Source organism: Erinaceus europaeus, chromosome 9 (genome assembly GCF_950295315.1).
Source record: "Erinaceus europaeus chromosome 9, mEriEur2.1, whole genome shotgun sequence".
Classification (NCBI taxonomy): Eukaryota; Metazoa; Chordata; class Mammalia; order Eulipotyphla; family Erinaceidae; genus Erinaceus; species Erinaceus europaeus.
Window position 1 is genome coordinate 42,421,030 of NC_080170.1, and position 18,031 is coordinate 42,439,060.

Below are 18,031 nucleotides of genomic sequence, written 5' to 3' on the forward strand. Positions count from 1 at the left end.
TAGTTTTCTCTCTTTAGCTTATTTTATTTTTTTATTTCACCACTCCCATCACCAAAAGTCTGTGTCCCCATCCTCATACTGTTAACCACTATAGTAATCTATTTGTATAGTTAGATACAAATGTAAGAAAGAATTTTTTCAACCAATTTTCAAGACTGTGGAAGAGCTATCATGTTTACATACATAATTTTCTTTTGTGCTGGATGAGGGTCTGAAATTCCACTTGTTTGCCTCTTCTAATACCTAGAGTTCTTACTAATTCTGTTTTACTGAGAATTATAAAAAGCTAAAATCCACACAAAATTCAGAGAAGACTGTGAGAAGGAAACTCCAGATCTTCAGGTGTGTGCTATTTTTTGTTGACTTCAAGGCCAACCCCTTCCAAGCTGAATTTCTTAGCACCTAATGTATATTTTAAGGCTTCTTCAATCTGAAACATCAAAAAAGAGAGAATCTGTTGGTGCTCTCTTATGAATGCTAGTCATCTTACTCCTAAACAGCCCACCTGTATCCCTTTACATCCAGTCATCCCATGTATTTTCCTTAGCCGCTGTCTAGCTGCCATCTTGTGGAAAATACAAAAATCTGTTGTTTGGCCATCTCCCCCAAAGCAAACACATATATACAGATGGTAGCAAAAGAGACTTCCTCAGTGGTGCTCAATCCTAACCTAATTCAGACATCATCAGCTTCTCCAGAGGACTTTTAACTTTAGCCAGGGTTGACAACCAATCTAAATTGAGCCTGTGCTCTCTGTATGAGTTCCCATTACAGTGTTTTCTCTTTTCCTGTCCCCAGAATTCTGGGATAAGTCGGCACCAGGTATCTTCTTCTAGTTGGAATTCAATGGCTACTAAAACTGAGAAATATACATTCTTCTCTCTCTCTCTCTCTGTCTCTCTCTCTCTCTCTCTCACACACACACACACACACACACACACACACGCATCCTCACCTGTCACCCCCTTTTCCTCTTGGTTTCTATCTCCAATAAACAAATAAAGATAATCAAAAAGAAATTGTCCCCCTTAATATGGGGGCTAGATAACATTCCATAAAATTAACTAGGAGAGGGAATTCCCCATTTTATTCCTTTTTCCTGTTAATTAGCTTTAATTTGTAATAAGGTTTCTGGTTTGACCCACCTCCCATTGCTCCTGTAATAGGTCCTTGACTTTTGTAGACCTAGTAATCATTGCCTATCATAGTTCTTGAAATTTCACTAAACACTGTATCTGTTGCTGAGTTATTTGCATATGTTCTTCCTTCAGTAGCAGAAGGCATTAAAGGCTCTCCAACTCCCCTCCTCCCTCTACGTGTACATGCATGTGCTTGAGTGTGCTCACATACATTTTTTTTCTGGATACTTGAGTTTGTACAACTTTAGAATGAAGTGCTGGGTGCTGTTTATTTGGCCTATAAATAAATTGCATAAGCTACCAGAAAAATACCAGTTTGCTTCCTAGTTATACAACTGAATTTGTCTAGATGGTGTATAGGGCTACTACATGCTGTGACTTTTACTTGATATAACTGGAAAATATGCCCTGAGACCATATTCAACATCAGTGTGAGACATTGATTATAATATTTAGGAAAATTCAGACTCCCATAGCATTTTAAAAGAACAAAAAAAATTCTGGGAAAATGTATATTCAGAACAGTAATAATGTTAGATAAGTTTTTATGTTCACTGAGCACTTAACTATGTGCCAATATTGTATTTAATATTGTGCCAATATTGTATTTAATCAATTTGGTATTTAATACCAGCCATGTGTTGCTTCAGATTCATGAGTAAATTAAGGTTCAGAAAGACTTAACCGACTTGCCTAAGTCATAGAACTAATACGTACAAAGCCAAAAAACAAAGTGGGGTCCTCTGACAGTTCTGTCTTGACTTTGTTTTTAAGAGCTCAGGGAAAATATTGGAAAGAATTAGAAAAAAAAAAATCTTGTCACATGAACCATCTTGTCACCATGAGCCAAAGTGACAACAGTTAGGACAGATAAGGTAATTTTCTAAAGTTTTTTTCTCTATACTTACTGGTTTTCACAGCCTTGGCTTGCATTGTCAAATTATCTGACCAAAAACTATATAAGTGAATAGAAGTTTTACCTCACTCAAAAACTGATCTTTCATTTCTTCTGGGTCCATCAAAGCTGGGATAGTAAAATCTGCTTTCAGGATTCCAAACAGTTGTCCTGAAATAGAGAGAGCTACCTGGTCCAGGGGGAAATTATCCTGTTGCCAATTAGAGACCCCCAAGTTCATAGCAGTTGAGAGTATCCATTAGACACCAAAGATGTCACATGGAAGAAAGAGGAACTGTTGAACAGGAGAAAACTGGAGCATCATTGGGACCAGCCATTGGGGGCTGAAAGGAAAGAGCTCTTCTCACAAATCCTGTTCCTCTAGGTAATTCTTTTCTGAACTTTCCTCCCTTTTATTCTATTTAGGAGATGTGCTACAACTTGCAAAAAATACCCACCTAGTCTTGGGGCAACTTTTCTAAAGGGCAGTGCTATCCTAGGAAGTTTTTAAGTTTTCTGAGACTAAAGACCAGCCCATGAACCACAGGCTTTAATAAAACGGCTTTATATTGGCTTAGCATTTGAGTTGATTTGATTTTGCCTCCAGGGTTATTGCTGGGGCTCTGTGCCTGCATTACAAATCCACTACTTCTGGTAGCCACTTTTTTTCCCCATTTTTACTGGATAGGACAGAGAGAAGAGGGGTAGATAGAGATGGAGAGAGAAAATAGACATCTGCAGACCTGCATCACCCCTTATGAAGTGACCCCCATGCAGGTGGGGACTTGGGATCTCAAATCAGGATCCTTGCACAGGTCCTTGCACTTAGAACTATGTGCACTTAACCTGGTACCACTGCCCAACTCCTATATTGGCTTAGCATTTTATAGATGATGAAGCTTATTTGAATAATTGTCACTGATGCATACAAAAAAAACATTTGATAATTGGCAAAGTAGTTGTTACCACACCCCTTTTATAGAAAATAAACACAAGATTCAAAAACACTCATGATACTCAAAGAGCTGTACTAGGATCCTGCTCCGTGTCTCCCCAGTATTTCCTGCTATCTGGCATAAATATGCTGAGGGGTGGTTGTCCATATTGAATCACTAGCTACTCACTTGAAGACTGGATGCCCTTGAAGCAGTTACCTGACTTTGGTGCTGGTGGTTCTTGAGACTCTGGGTGCTTAGATGTGCCCAAGTGTTGGGCCTCAGAGGCAGTAGCTGTCAGTCTTATATCAGGGTCATTCCCTTCACGGGTCACAGCTATAGGATGGGGAAAGAAAGATTTTCTTACAAGTTTAGCCAGGAGCCAGGCTGCCTGAGTTTGGTGACTGTCATTTAGCTGGAGGACGAATGTAAGCAACCACTGCCTGGACACAACAGCCATAGAAATTTTAGTGTGGGACAGAGACATGGTCCCTGCCCACTCCCTGACTTACTTCAACAGGCCCTTAAATTGCAATGCCATCCTCACTGATAAGGTGTCCCTGGGCACAGGGTTTATGGCGCTTTGAACAGTAAGACAATTCTCCACACATTTTTTTTTTCAGTCCTTCCTACCCAGAGAGGTCCAATGCACTTCTTTTCTCAGCCAGCCTCACCGAATCCCACTGTGGATTTTCTGCCAAAATTTTCTGCCAAGGGGTAATACTTCACACCCAAAGTTTTCCAAAACTGGAATTCCCTAGTGACTTCCTCCCATCTGGCCAACCATCCACAAAGGCTACAGCTCTAAGCCCCCGGGTCTCTAGCTGTTCCCTTGCTCTCTCTCACTGTCCATCAACTTCAGTCACCAAAGTACTGTCAGTGCCTTGAATATGTCTCTCTTTTTTTCAGTTATACAAATAATGATACTGTTTTGCATTGTATTGTTGTAAAATATTTAAGCAAAGTTATCTCTTTCCTGACTCAGAAAACCACTAATAACAAACTTCTATAAAACATCTCTCTAAAAACAGTGTTTCATTAAATGTACCATAGCTTATTTAATGTGCTTGCAGTAGACTTTAGATGTGCTCTAGTTTTCTTTTTTTTAATTTATTTTATTTTATTTCATTCTCCCTTTTGTTGCCCTTGTTATTGTTTTATTGTTGTTGTAGTTGTTGTTGTCATTGGATAGGACAGAGAGAACTGGAGAGAGGAGGGGAAGACAGAGAGGGGGAGAGAAAGATAGACACCTACAGACCTGCTTCACGGCCTATGAAGCGACTCCCCTGCAGGTGGGGAGCCGGGGGCTCGAACCAGGGTCCTTATGCCGGTCCTTGCGCTTTGCACCACCTGCGTTTAACCCACTGCGCTACTGCCGGACCCCTTGCTCTAGTTTTCCATAGCAATAAATGCTGCAACAAGCAGTCCTATGTGGAGATGCATCTTTGTGTGTACCCTGTACTATTATTACCTTTATACATTTCCGGGGTAGAATTTCTGTGTGAAAGAAAATTAACATGTCACAGACACAGAGTTATTATTCCCTGCCTGGCCAATGTCTGACCACTGACTTCCCTACATTCTTTTAAAAAAAAAAAAATTATTTATTCCCTTTTGTTGCCCATGTTGTTTTATTGTTGTAGTTATTATTGTTTTCATTGTTGTTGGGTAGGAGGACAAAGAAATGGAGAGAGGAGGGGAAGACAGAGAGGGGGAGAGAAAGACAGATACCTACAGGCCTGCTTCACCGCTTGTGAAGCAACTCCCCTGCAGGTGGGGAGCCACAGGCTGGAACTGGGATCCTTAAGCCCGTCCTTGTGCTTTGCACCACGTGCGCTTAACCTGCTGCGCTACAGCCCGACTCCCCTTCCCTACATTCTTAGCAGCTGCAGCATCCCTTTAAACTATCCAACCATCAAGTTTTTTTAAAACTTGATAAACTTTAAACACCAAACTATCAAGTCAAGAAAAACAGTGACTTTTAAAGATGCATCTTTTTTCTTGTATTTCTACAATTCAACAAAGCTGGATAATCATTTTTAGAAAGTGTATTTCTATTTCTTAGAATACTGTCACTTAAAAATGGTCTAAAAGTCAATTTCCTCACACCCCCATCCCTCCCTCGGTGCTCTAGACATGGCCTCATTTCCACTCACTGGGGCCAGGTGTAGATCTTCTCCACACATCACTCCCTGTCTCTTGCTGTCCTCATTCTCCCCTCCAGATGCCCTTTTCCTTCCTCCTTCCCTACCCAAGGTATTGTATACTTCTTTTATGAATTGAGTAACTCAAATCTAGAAACACATAGTGGGGGAGCACTTACATTTTTATCATCTGAATATAACCACTTAACATTTCACACATTGCCTTCCATCCTTTTTTTTTTCCCTCCAGAGTTATCACAGGAACTCAGTACCTGCACTACCACTACGAACCCACTGCTCATGGTGGCATCTTTTTCCCACTGTTTCTTCTTTTTTTTAATCAGAGTACTGCTCAGCTCTGGCTTATGGTGTTGCAGGGGATCAAACCTGAGACTTCATAGCCTCAGGCATGCGAGTCTCTTTGCATAACCATTATGCTATCTACCCCTGCCCCCTTTTTTTCATTGTTTATGGAGCTTTGAGCAATAAGAAATTTCTCCATACATTTTTTTCTAGTCCTTCCTACCCAGAAAGTTCCAATGCACTTCTCTCTCTCTTTTTCCCCATTGTTGTTGGCTAGGACAGAGAAGTTGAGAGAGGAAGGGAAGACAGACAGGGAGAGAAAGATACCAGCAGACCTGCTTCACTGCTTGAGAAGCAACCCTCTTATATGTGGGGAGCTGAAGGTTCAAACCGGGAATCTTGTGTGGGTCATTGTGCTTTGTGTACTATGTGTGCTTAACCTGGAGTGCCACCACCGGGCCCCACTTCCAACCTTTTTACTAGGGACCATGTGGTGCTTTCTTTTCAACGTTGTTGTGGCTGTACTATGTATATAATGTTGGGTCATGCTTTTTCTTCAGCATTTCTCCCCTTAACACCCTATAATCACCTTCTAGAAACAACACAACTGAACATTTTGCTCTTTTACTAAAACTAATACCCACTGTGAGATCAAGTCCTTCTGGATATACCCCCCATCTACCATTCTCATCCACTGCCACTCCCTTCCCATTATGCGGCTTCCACTCAGTCACCTCAGCCTGCTTGTCCTTCCCAAGCCACACACTTTCATCTCTTACTTGTCTCTGCCCATGCTGTTCCCTCTGCCAGGAAGAACCTGTTAGTCTCAACTGCCAGATGAAATAGTTCATTACTATGCCAGGTGAAATGAATCACTTTGCTGCCAGTATTCTTGGTTTAGACATCTGTGTTATCAAAGTGCCTGTCTGTCTCTTATTAGATCCTGTTAGACTAAGCTAAGCAGTTTAAAGAGTAGGAAACATGGGAGCATTGAAGCACTGGGGGAAGGTTCGCTGTTGAGATGCCTCTCCTTACTTGTGCTCTGCTCTATCTGAAAAAGTAGACCCTGAGCAGTGATACCCTGGAAAAAAACCAAAAAAAAAAAAAAAAAAAAAGGAGAGGGGAATAAGGGGCAGTGGGGGTGGGACAAGAGATATACAGACCTTGCTCTGCATAGTATCCATAGTTGAACACCTTGTTTAAAACAGGTACTCAAGAAGTGGTAATTGAATTAGCTCATCTAATCATGTGCAAAATATTTCAAGGCCTGGGAAAGAGGCATAAAACAGTTTCGGCCCTGTGTAATCATGGTCTCAATAATGCATAATTGTCATCATTCTTAAGCACTTATAATTAATAAACTGAGGTGGAGACCAGCTCTATCTATTCAACATGTTGGTGTGTGTGTGTGTGGCGATGACTGTAGATTTTTTGTTTGCCTTTTTTTAATTTCAGAGAAAAGAACAGAGGGAAAGACATTACAGCCACTGTTACATCATCCTTGGAGCTTCCTTGATGCCTTGGTGCTCCTATATGGTGCCAGGGCTCAAACTTGGGTCTCCTGCATGGTGAGGTAGACACCGTACCTCAGTTTCTCCCTGCCAACCCCATATATTGCACAAGGTAAGGACAGTGACAGGAGATAGAATGAATCACTAAACATTTCACTGGAGAACTGAGATGAGAATAGTAGTAACTGACATTTGTTGAGTATCTGCTAGACACCAGGCACTGAGGGACACTACTTTTTTAAAATTTTTTTTTCCCTTTATTGGGGAGAGGGACACCTCTTGACACTGATGTTTTTCTTTTAAGGTAGGAAAATAAATTCCTGAGAGGCTAAGAAACAAGCCTAATACCACACAGAAAGTAGTAGAGATGGCAGTCTAACCCTTGAATGCCAAACTCCTGCAGTTAAAACATTTTTTTTTCTCTTAGATGGTCCCACCCTAACTTTAGGGGTCCAGAGTCCCCAGAGAGACCTGGAATGCAGTCAGGCTGGGAGATGGACCCAGCACACAGCCCAGGCCCACTATCTCCCTCCTGAGACCTGGAACATGAGCCCTGACCTCCCTATGTTGGGGATGGAGGACAGTGGGAGAGCCCCAGTGCAGCTGCAGGTAGTCACCTGTCTCGGGTCCAGGATGGATCTCCATGGGCTTCAGGCCTATGACCTGAGCCTAGGTTGTCTGTTTGGGGCTCAAGATATTTCCTTGGGCCATAGCTGAACTTCCTGGGTCAGTGGGCTCTGAGGCTCAATCTTTGATCCCTGGAAGCGTCAAGCTACAGGATCTGCTCTGTGGCACTGCAGGCAGGACCAAAGGAAGGACCCAAGACTGTCTCCCACGGGGTTACAGGGTTCCCTGGGATCACTGAGGCTTCACCAGGGAGGCCAGGAGCATCTCCCTGGCTTCCCAGACTACCACAAAGTTACCAGGCAACATGGTGCTGGAAAAGGCGCCCCGCATCGGTGTCTGTGGAGTCCAGGGTTCTTCTTTGGAAATGGAAATATCCCCCAAGGGTTTGTGGTGTGTGGGCTCAGTGTGTTCTAGGGTGACTTGATGCTGAATCTGCGTCATTGAATTGGGATCCTCGAGCCTGGTGCTGATCCCTAAGATGGGACAGAAGACTCAGTGGGTGCTGTGGGCCCCATGCAGCATGAAGATGCTAACTGGGGACCCATCAGCAATGGTGGGGGTTTGGGGTTCACAGCCTCCCAAAGGCCCCCAGTCTGGGTTCTGCACCCCAATGCAGGTGGGGCTGAATGTAGAGCAGGAGTGCCCCCTCCCACTCTGAACACAATGTAACTGCCTGGGCAGAAGCCAAGTCAGCATAGGTGGGCAGCCAAAAGACAGGTCTCACCCTCCATCTTAATCAAACATAACCCTAAATCACAGCACAGTGACCTTTCCTAGCGTGAAAACCACATGCTTTCACTCTGAGGCCTCCCTACCACAGCAGCAACCTGCCATCCCCAACCACCTACCTCCCCTTTGCAAACTAATTCCTCATCCTCCAAATCTGCTGTTCCCCAGGAAGTCCTCCCATAGTGACAGAGGTCCACACTGGGCCTGTGACAACAAAGGTCCAGATGCCTCCTCCCAGCAGATTGCCAGACCCCGCCCCCCAACCTGTTCTGTCTTTGTCCCCCAAATTCATGAACACTATAGAACTTTGAACAAGTCCCCTAACTTCTGTTTTCCTCACCAAAGCCTAGGATTCCTTGGTCTTATGTAGGAATCTCTAAAGAAGTCAGGAGAACTAAAATCTTGCCCCCCCCCACCCCACTTATTCAAGTTAGTTCCAGAATCCTCAGGAAAGCTATGAAGATGTTTTGTAAAGATAGTCAATGTGGGAGGAGGTAGATAGCATAATGGTTATACAAAGAGACCCTCATGCCTGAGACTCCAAAGTTCTAGGTTCAATCCCTCATAATACCATAAACCAGAGCTGAGCAGTGCTCTGATAAAAAAAAAAAAAAAAAAAGGTACTCAGTGAATGCTATAACTGGCATATCCAGCCACACAATGTCCCAGTAACTCATCCTTCATCTCCCCACAGAGGAGCCCAGAATTCCAAGGGATGAACAGGTTCTGTTATTTCATTTCCCTCTCCATATGCCCACCTTCAAAGACCCCTCCTGCCCCCAGTAGTTTTCCATGGGGAGTATGGGTCAAGTGCTCTGCCCTCTATTTCTGGGCCAAGCCCTCATTACCTCTCCTGAGAAGCTCCACCAACTCTGAGCCTCCTTGTCCTGCAGCTGGAGGTGACCCAGTTCAAGGTAGGAAGGGGATAATGACAGGGTCCTCTTCCCAAGCCCAGCTAGCCCAGTAGAGTGAGAAGCACAAATGGCCCTTGGTTATCCCAGCAGACTCTGCCATTACTGGCCCTTTCTGGAGGACCCCCACCCTGGGATGCTGTTTTTTCCAGACCCTGGAGACCTCAGGATTTGTCCAATAAAAGGCTCAAAGAACCCAACAGAGCAGAAGATGGCATGTACTTTGCCTGGGCATAGTCTCTGTGGTCCCTTCCAAGGAGGGAAAGAGTGGAGGAGATGATGCCCCAATGCGGTGTCCAATGGAGGTATCTGCAAGGAAACACAAGAGTTAGAGGCCAGGACACACAACTTTCCTAGACCCGCCACCACCACCCTCAGGAAAGTACATTAATCTCATCCTTTCATCCTCATGGAAGATCTTCCAGGTAGGACTCATCTATCCTATTTTATAGATAAGGCTTCCAATTATTATCAAAGACAAAAGACAAAAAGGAATAGCTGAGAACAGTCAAATCACAGAGACAGAAAGCAGTGACTGGGCTGAACGGTAGTGAGAGGAGAGGAGAAAGTCTGCTTGGGCATGAGCAGTTTCCTTGGGATGGGGCTGGGGGTAGTGAAAGAAATGTCTTATAATTAGCTCGTAATGATGCTTGGACAACCCTGTGAATATATCAAACCCACTGAATAGGATACTTAGAGTGCTCTTAAGGAATGTGGATTATATGTCTACTAAGATATTACCGAAAAGGGGGGGTGGCAGAGAGATAGCTTGTTAGAGTACTATATTATATGCCTGAGACCCCAGGGGCTACAGGTTCAATCCTCAGTACCACACGATGCCAGAGCTGACTCTGGTCCTCAGTTTTTGGGTTTTTTTTTTTTCTCTCTCTTAGCTTCTTTGTCACAAATTCAAAAAGAATCATAAAAAAGGAATAACTTTTAAAAGGTAGTATAAAATAGAAAGAATTAGGTAGGGACACAGTTTAGTAATAGAATACATGCCTTGCATGTATAAATGAAGCCCTGAGTTCCATGCTCAACAGTTCCCCACCCCCACCCCCCAAAAAAGGGAAGAGGTGGAGGAGGAGAGAACAGCAAGAGGGGGAGAAATGACAGATGTGAGGGAGAAGAAGAGAAAGGAGAAGGCAAGCCAGGATAATGCCTTTTGCCAAGGAGATCATTACAAACCAGCCCCAGAGTAGCCAGGCTGGTCTGTGGCACCTGAGCTTTTATAGTGACAGCAATAGTGATCTCTAGTAGCTATCTGAAATGTACTAGATCCTTTATATCCATATCAGCCTTTCTACAACGTGGGGGGTCATCCCTGCCATTTTAACTCTTGTAAATGAAAGAAAAAGAGACTGGGACACTGCCACCTTTTGTCTGCTGGTGACAAAACCTGGGCTTTTAGCTACTAGATAGCCAGTGGTTGCTACTAATTGCCAATGACCTAAGGCTACTAATTGCTAATGACCAAAGTCAAGTACAAGCTGCAGAACTCAAGTCCCCTTGGTATAGAAGTGCTTCCTGATGTCTGTCCTCAGTGTCCCCCTGCTGCCAAGAAAACCCACTTCTCTGGCTGACTTGAGAGAGCTGCTGTCACCTGTCACCCACCAAGGAAGCAAATAAAGGGCCTCAGGGAGGAGCAGTCAGTTGCATAAACCCGTGGGGGTGTTTTCGAGAAGATACCAAGTCCTGCACACAGTCCAACCCCCATCTGAGGCACCCACAGCCAGCTGGGGACACTGTTCCCGAGGTCGCTGGACCAGTTCAGAGCCCCAGAGTTGGCATTGAAGTAGAGGCCAATCCAAGCCTCCATCTTAGTGGTGATGGAACGCAAGGCCTGGTTGCTCTCCTCTTCCGTCACAGTCTGCAAGTCAGCCAGGTCCGTGTAGTAGTTTCGACAATACCACAGGGCGTGCAGCCACGTCCTGGTCTGGTCAAGTCGCACAAAGGTCCGTCTGCCAATCTGAACCACAGCTGGGAACAAAGAACACCAAGAGGTCGGGCCTGTGGACCTGAATCTGGTAGCAGATTGTGCTCTGAGGTTAGGGAGTATGAGCCCTCCTCATAACCATATAGCCTTACAAGTTCCGCCTAAGTCTTCATCTTTTTTTTTTTTTTGCCTCCAGGATTATTGCTGGGGCTCAGTGCCTGCACTATGAATCCATTGCTCCTGGAGGCTATTTTTTTCCCTTTTGTTGCCCTTGTTGTATATCGTTGTTGTTGTTATTGTTATTGTTGTAGTTGTTGGATAGGACAGAGAGTAATCGAGAGAGGAGAGAAAGACGGGGAGAGGGGGAGAGAGAGATAGATTCACCACCTGTGAAGCAACCCCCCTGCAGGTGGGGAGCCAGGGGCTCGAACTGGGATTCTTATGCTGGTCCTTGCACTTCGTGCCATGTGCGCTTAACCTACTGCGCTACCACCGGGCCCCAGTCTTCATCTTTACTACTGCAGAGACAGGTTAGCATAGTGCACATGTGCTCAGCATGGAATAAGGTAGTAGCTCTGCAGGGAGGTGAGACAGTCCTGGTTTGGAAGCAGGCTTGTTGATAATTTCTAGAACTGGGCCCTACTCTCCCAAGGCCCCAGGGTTGAGGCAGAGCAGAGGAGGTGTCTGATGTCTCTCACCATATAGGGTAGGCAGGGAGAATAGACCCAGGCAGGCCTGTCCTGTGACCCTGACTCCAGAGCTCACACCATAGGGCCCCCATAGCCTTTTCTTCCAGGTTCCATAGGGCGAGACAGGCCTACCCACCCCTGCCAAGCCTGTGCCTCTGTAGCCCCCAAGCCCACTACCACCTGAGATTCTAACCATGGAATTCTACCGAGGGCTTTGGCACTGCCTGAGGGGCTGACTCAGGGAGCCTGGAAAAGGAAATACCGTTGTTTGCAGAGTTGAGAATCATCTCAGATTCAAATAGGTCTCCCCAAGTTCTGGCATAGGCCTACTTACACAAGCCCAGCATGATTTCCCTAGCTACATGGATTTCTTCTGCTGCTTTTAGCAGGGCCTGGCCTGATCTCCTTGTGTGATTTTGTACAATCCTCATTGTAATTGCCAAGCATGAGATGAAATGCAAAGGCAGCTCTCCTGCCCTAGAGTCTGTATCTCAATTCCCCCGCCCTCCAACCCTACAAAGCAGATTGAGGGTCATTATTTCCTGTCAGGGAATCTCTCCACACTGATCATGAAGGAGAAGAATTCCCAAGAGTTAGACAATGACAGCTAGAGGGGAAATCCCCTACCCATATGCTCAGAGAAGAGTTCACCCACAGGTTTCCCCTAAACCATTCAGGGGCCATCAAAAGATCTGTCATTATCTCGCTGATCCACTTGCATAAGTCACCTTCTGCTCTGGGTCCATTTGCATGCCAAAACTTTAACTTGTTTTGTGGGTTCTATTTCTGTCTGGAGGACAAAGTTTGGGGATGGGAGTGGGGAGCAGAAGGTTCAGGTGAGCAAGTCAAAGATTGCTGCTGGGTGTACCTGGCTTTGGAGAGGTAGTCAGGCTTAAAGCAGGTTCCATGTTGACACGATGTCCCTCCTTTTCATCTGGTACACAGAAAACAAGCTCTGTAGTGTGGATAGGGGCACCATGAACCTCCATCTTGAAGCCTTTCTCCTCTCATTTCTCATTTCTCCTCACCCCTACCACCTCTCCCCTTACTTTGACATCTCTCTTCATCTCTCACTATCCCCCTCCTTTTTATTCCTTTCCTGTCCCTGTCTCGTCACCCTCCCTTCTTCTCTTTCTCCTTCTTCCTTCCCACCCCACCCCCAACTCATTCTCTTTCTCCTTAAACAGTGAACCAAAGAGGAAGATCAGGTTAAGCACATGCCCTACACCCACCATAGTAGCATATGAAGGGCTTTTCTGTGGTGCAGGAGGCAGCGCTCAGGCTGGGGAGGAAAGCCATGTTGATGTACACAGTAGCACAGAAACCCCCCTGCAAGGCAGGCGTCCCACTCCACTTGAGTTCTGTGAAGGCTGTGCCACTGGACCAGACAAGCCCTTGAGTGCTTATGTCAAAGTGGAGACCAATCCAGGCATCTTGGCGCTGCAGACATGAGTAGATGGCCTGAACGCTGTTCAAGCTGGTCATGCTCTGCAGGTCAGCCAGGTCAGTCTCGTACCTCCGGCAGAAGTCCAGGGCCTTGTCCCAGCTCATCTCCTCCTCCACCCTCCTAAAGGTCTTGCCATTGTTGATAAGGTTCTGGACTGGGGAGGAGAGGTCATGATGGAGCCAGGACCCCAGTGTGTATACAAAGTGACATCAACCAGCTTCTAGTCCCCAGACTTTGTACATACTGCACTGTGGCCTGAAGAACAACAGTCTTACTTGTTCCCTCAATCCCCTCTTCTCCCCTTCTCTCCTCTCTGCCCCCATCACCTCACATCATCCAACTAACTGCTGAATCCTCTGCCCATCCTGTGTGGGTGCCCTCCCTGCAGTCACCTTTCTTGGTGTATGGTAGCAATAGTTGGTATGTGCTGAGCACCTGTGATGTGCTATCAACTCATCAAACCCTTCCAGAAATGCCCTTGGATGGACATCACTATGCCTATTCTATGATAAAGGAAACTAACTCACAGTCCAGTCATGTGTATCAGTCAAGGCATGTTTGGTATGTGTGTGTTTGGCATGTGTGTGGTGGTGGTGATGCTAGCAGGCACATGGCAGAAGGGATACAGCTGCACCTTACCAGAGTCCATGAAACCATCTGTCACCAAACAGAGTTGGAGGATCCCTGTGCCAAGAAAAGAAATAGAAGAAAATCACTCTTACAATGTTTCTATCCCATCTCCCATCCTGTTAATTGTGTGAACTAACTGTAACTCACTCCCTTGACCCAGAGGTCTAATGGGTCATGACCCCCAATTTGACAAGCCCCAATGTCCCAGCCTGTTTCCCTCTCCCTTTCTCTCTTATACACACACACACACACACACCACCACCACCACCACCACCACCACCACTACCACCACCACCACCACCACCAAGCAGTTCCACACAGATGTGGAGATACTACTGCCAGTTTCTGTTGACACATTAAGTACTACCACTCACTCTAGTCTCTCCAGCCCCAGCCCAGGAGTCTATGCTTGTCCCTTTGTCTCTCATTTGTGGCATCAGTCATACAGCAATCCTTTCAGTTCTGCAGCCAGTATGTTCCTGAATCTTTTGAAATTTCTATTTCTTTCTGTGCCCACTGGCATGTGCTACCATCCTCTCGCAGTGGTCCTCACATGCCCTCTACCACCACCCTTGTCCATCACCATATATTCCCCACTCTGAAGCCAGAAGGACCTTTGTGGGACTGTCCCCTGTCATTCCTGGTGACCAAAAGTCCTTAGCCTCCCACTCCAGACTCAGCACAATTGGCCTTGCCTGGGCTATTCCCTGCACCTATTCATTGTTTCTTTTCCCTACCTCTCGTCTGCTGTCTCTTTCATCCTGAATCCCCCATCCATCTTAAAGACCTTCCTCCAACTGCTCTCCCTGTGTTCTTCCTGTCCTTCTGCTGCAATGTCATTCTGGGATGAACCCATTTATTAGCTTCTTGAAGAATTCCTCTAGCCACCATGAGATAGAAAGTCTACTAGGCATGAATAAATGTATGCAGGGTGGTCCAAGAGGGTGCAGTAGATTAAGCATTAGGTCCTGAGTGAGAATATCAGAGTGATGCTCTGGCTCTGTTTCCTTTTACTCCTTTTTCTTTCTCAAAAATTAAATAACTCTTTTAAAAAAGTGCTTTTAGCCAATCTTGGATGGACCTTGAAAAATTCATGTTAAGTGAAATAAGTCAGAAACAGAAGGATGAATATGGGATTATCTCACTCTCAGGCAGAAGTTGAAAAACAAGATCAGAAGAGAAAACACAAATAGAACCTGAACTGGAAATGGCGTATTACACCAAAGTAAAAGACTCTGGGGTGGGTAGGTGGAGAGTACAGGTCCAAGAAGGATGACAGAGGACCTAGAGGGGGTTGTATTGTTATGTGGAAAACTGAGAAATTTTATGCATGTACAAACTATTGTATTTACTGTCGAATGTAAAACATTAATTCCCCAATAAAGAAATTTTTAAAAAGTGTTAATGTATATTGCTTAGAGGCCTAAAGAGGAGAAGCATGAGGGAAGTTACACACAGAGCAGCACCCTCTGGGCCCTGGCCCATGGGTTGGGAGGGGAAATGAGGGTAGCAGGCAGGGGTGAATGAGGTGGCGCAGTCACTCCCATGTGCTTGGTCATTTTCCTCACTCTGTCTCCTCTACAACCTCAAAATCAGAGTACTTCAGAAGAGAGATACCACCCTTATCCCCAAGCCCCAGGGGTGCACACAGAAGCCACCTGCCCTCTTTCCAGACCCTGTGGTATCCTTACCTGCCACACAGAGGATGAGAGGCAACTGCCAGTCAGGCATGGTTTCAGAAGGACAGGGAATGTAAAAGCCTGCTTCTCATTCCCTGTCATTCTGTCCTTGATAACTGTGCACCTTCTCTTCTGCTACCTGACAGATTTTACTGAACAAATATGGTTTGGGGCCCCAGGAAGGCAGCCTGGTAAAGCAGGGAAGATGCTGCCCCTGTGATGTGCAAAAGACACAGGGCAGGAGGGCTGGGCTGGCATGACTGGCTAGTGGGGGGCAGAGGCATGGCTAAGTGAGGGCACTGGGGTCCTCAGGGGGCAGAGGGGCCATTGACAGAGGGAAGGAGAGATGGGAGGAGGCAGGAAGAAGGGACTGTCATTTGCCTACCCATGAACAATGCAGCTCTCACTGGGCAGTGATCGAGGGGGAGACAGACAGACAGACACAGAGAGAGGGAAAAGTGAAACAGGTGACTCAAATCTGTGTAGTGGGAAGTTTGAGGATAGCAGCTCCCACCAGGTCCCTGCACAGCATAGGTGTTGGGGGATGGTGGGATGAGCTCCTACAAGGGCTACTTAGAACTCCCATCCTATTCAGGCTTGTTCCCTGAGCACAGAGACTCCAGAAGATCCTTTCACCTCCTCCTCCTCCTCCTCTTCTTCCTCCTCCTCCTCCAGTCATGCTGTCTCTCTCCTCCTCCTCCTCCTCCTCCTCCTCCTCCTCCTCCTCCTCCTCCTCCTCCTCCTGACATTCTATTTGTGCTCACAGATGGTCCTGTTTCCCTGAGGGCTAAACTTTGGAAAACCTGAATCTGGAAGACTCCTGACTTCACCCCTTCATCCCCAGAGGGGGAGATGAACAGCACCCTGCTGACTGAAGGCAAAGGGAAAAGAGAAAATACACATTAATGTTTCAGCAAGCAGGATATTCCAGTGACTTCATACTTGTAAAACACTGTGTGCCAGGACCTCTGGGAACAGCAGAGGACCTGGCCATCGATCCTGGGATCTGCCCCCTATAGGGCCTTTGCATTTACATCTTGATATCAAGGTCCTCACAGGTGCCCAACTTCTTGGTGAGAGAGAACCTCCTGGAAGTGTGGCGAAAGTATGGGGGGAAGGGAGCTCCATAGCCTGGGGTCTCTGATCTCTTCCTGAGGGCTTGGTTGTGAGGTTTAAATTCTATATGCACTCCCACCCCATTCTGAGCTCCCCAAGAGAGCCAGCACTGAGCCTATCACAAAACCCTCACCTGGTCACCTATCCAGAAAACCTCTCTGTGAAGAGCAGAAGCAGTGCTGAGGATTAAGATTTGCTCTCATTGTTCTTCTGGGAGACTGGTTCCTACCTTGCTTCTGTCTGGTGACTAGATATCCTGAATACCTGAAAGATGTTGCAACTTGGGTTGGACCTTATTATGGGAGAAGGAGGACAGTCATGATGGGCTGAATAAGTGAATATCACAAGGGTGTGATATTCACAAAATCCAATGTGCAGGAAAGTCTTTTTATTTTTTTGCTTCCAGAGTTATTGCTGGGCTCGGTGCCAGCACTACCACTGCTCCTGGAGGCTATTTTTCCCCTTTTGTTGCCCTTGTTTATCATTGCTGTTATTATTGTTGTTATTATTACTGTTGTTGTTGTTGTTGGATAGGACAGAGAGAAATCAAGAGAGGACAGGAAGACAGAGATGGGGAGGGAAAGATAGACACCTGTAGACCTGATTCACTGCCTGTGAAGTGACCCCGCTGCAGGTGGGGAGCTGGGAGCTTGAACTGGGATCCTTACACTGGTCCTTGTGCTTCAAGCCTTGTTATGCTACTGCTATGCTACTTCAAGCCTTCAAGCCTGCTATGCTACTGTCCAACCTCTGTTCATGAAAGTCTTATCTCTGCATTGCTTCCAATTCAATTCATTTGGGGTATATGCTTAAAAAAATACACATTTGGCATACATAGTGTGACTGTTTGTAGGATATCAATGTCAGTGTAATCCCCACATGAGGGTATTAACCACTACCCACACACCAAATATGTTCTCTACTATCCTCTGTAACAACCCCTTCCCCACCTCAGCTTCAGGAAACCATTAGCTTGCTTTCTGTCACTGTGGGTCTGTTTTGCAGCTTTTCTGAATGGAATCTCATTGGGCAGTGGTGGTGGTGGTGGGGTTAAAATCTGTGAGATTTACCCTTCTTTTATTGCTGAGTGGTGATCCCTTGTAGAAAAATGTAATGCCTGGTTTGTTGACTCTGCTGGTGGATTTGGCTTTGTCTCACTTTAGAACCATGGGTGCTGCTGTGGGCTCCCATGCACTAGTCTGGAGTCTATTATAGCTCTAAGGTAAGTGCCTGGAGGGTAACAGAGACTGTGCCATATGTCCCCATTGTGACAGGAGAGCTCTCAGGAGGAAAAAGACAGCCAAGCTTGTGTTGGTTATATAGCTGCTACCTCAAGTCCA

General features: G+C 45.8%; 1 protein-coding gene across 1 annotated transcript; it reads right to left on the bottom strand.

The window, feature by feature from the left end:
• Window positions 1-303: 303 nt before the first annotated feature.
• Window positions 304-13,421, bottom strand: CLEC20A (C-type lectin domain containing 20A). Its single transcript, XM_060197094.1, has 8 exons — window positions 13,052-13,421; window positions 12,688-12,753; window positions 10,809-11,174; window positions 9,417-9,503; window positions 7,851-8,027; window positions 3,159-3,305; window positions 2,120-2,256; window positions 304-430 (listed from the first exon to the last, which is right to left on the bottom strand). The coding sequence occupies exons 1-8, from the start codon at window positions 13,368-13,370 to the stop codon at window positions 350-352; spliced, it is 1,380 nt and encodes a 459-aa protein (XP_060053077.1). The 5' UTR covers window positions 13,371-13,421; the 3' UTR covers window positions 304-349.
• Window positions 13,422-18,031: the final 4,610 nt, after the last annotated feature.

Excerpts from the sequence above, each read along its gene's own strand:
- CLEC20A (XM_060197094.1), bottom strand. The coding sequence starts at position 13,370 with ATGAGCTGGGACAAGGCCCTGGACTTCTGCCGGAGGTACGAGACTGAC. Across the intron at positions 12,754-13,051 it reads GCCCTTCATATGCTACTATG|ATGAAAAGGAGGGACATCGT; the intron begins GTGGGTGTAGGG and ends TCTGTGTACCAG. Across the intron at positions 9,504-10,808 it reads GCCCTTTATTTGCTTCCTTG|ATACCTCCATTGGACACCGC; the intron begins GTGGGTGACAGG and ends GTTTCCTTGCAG.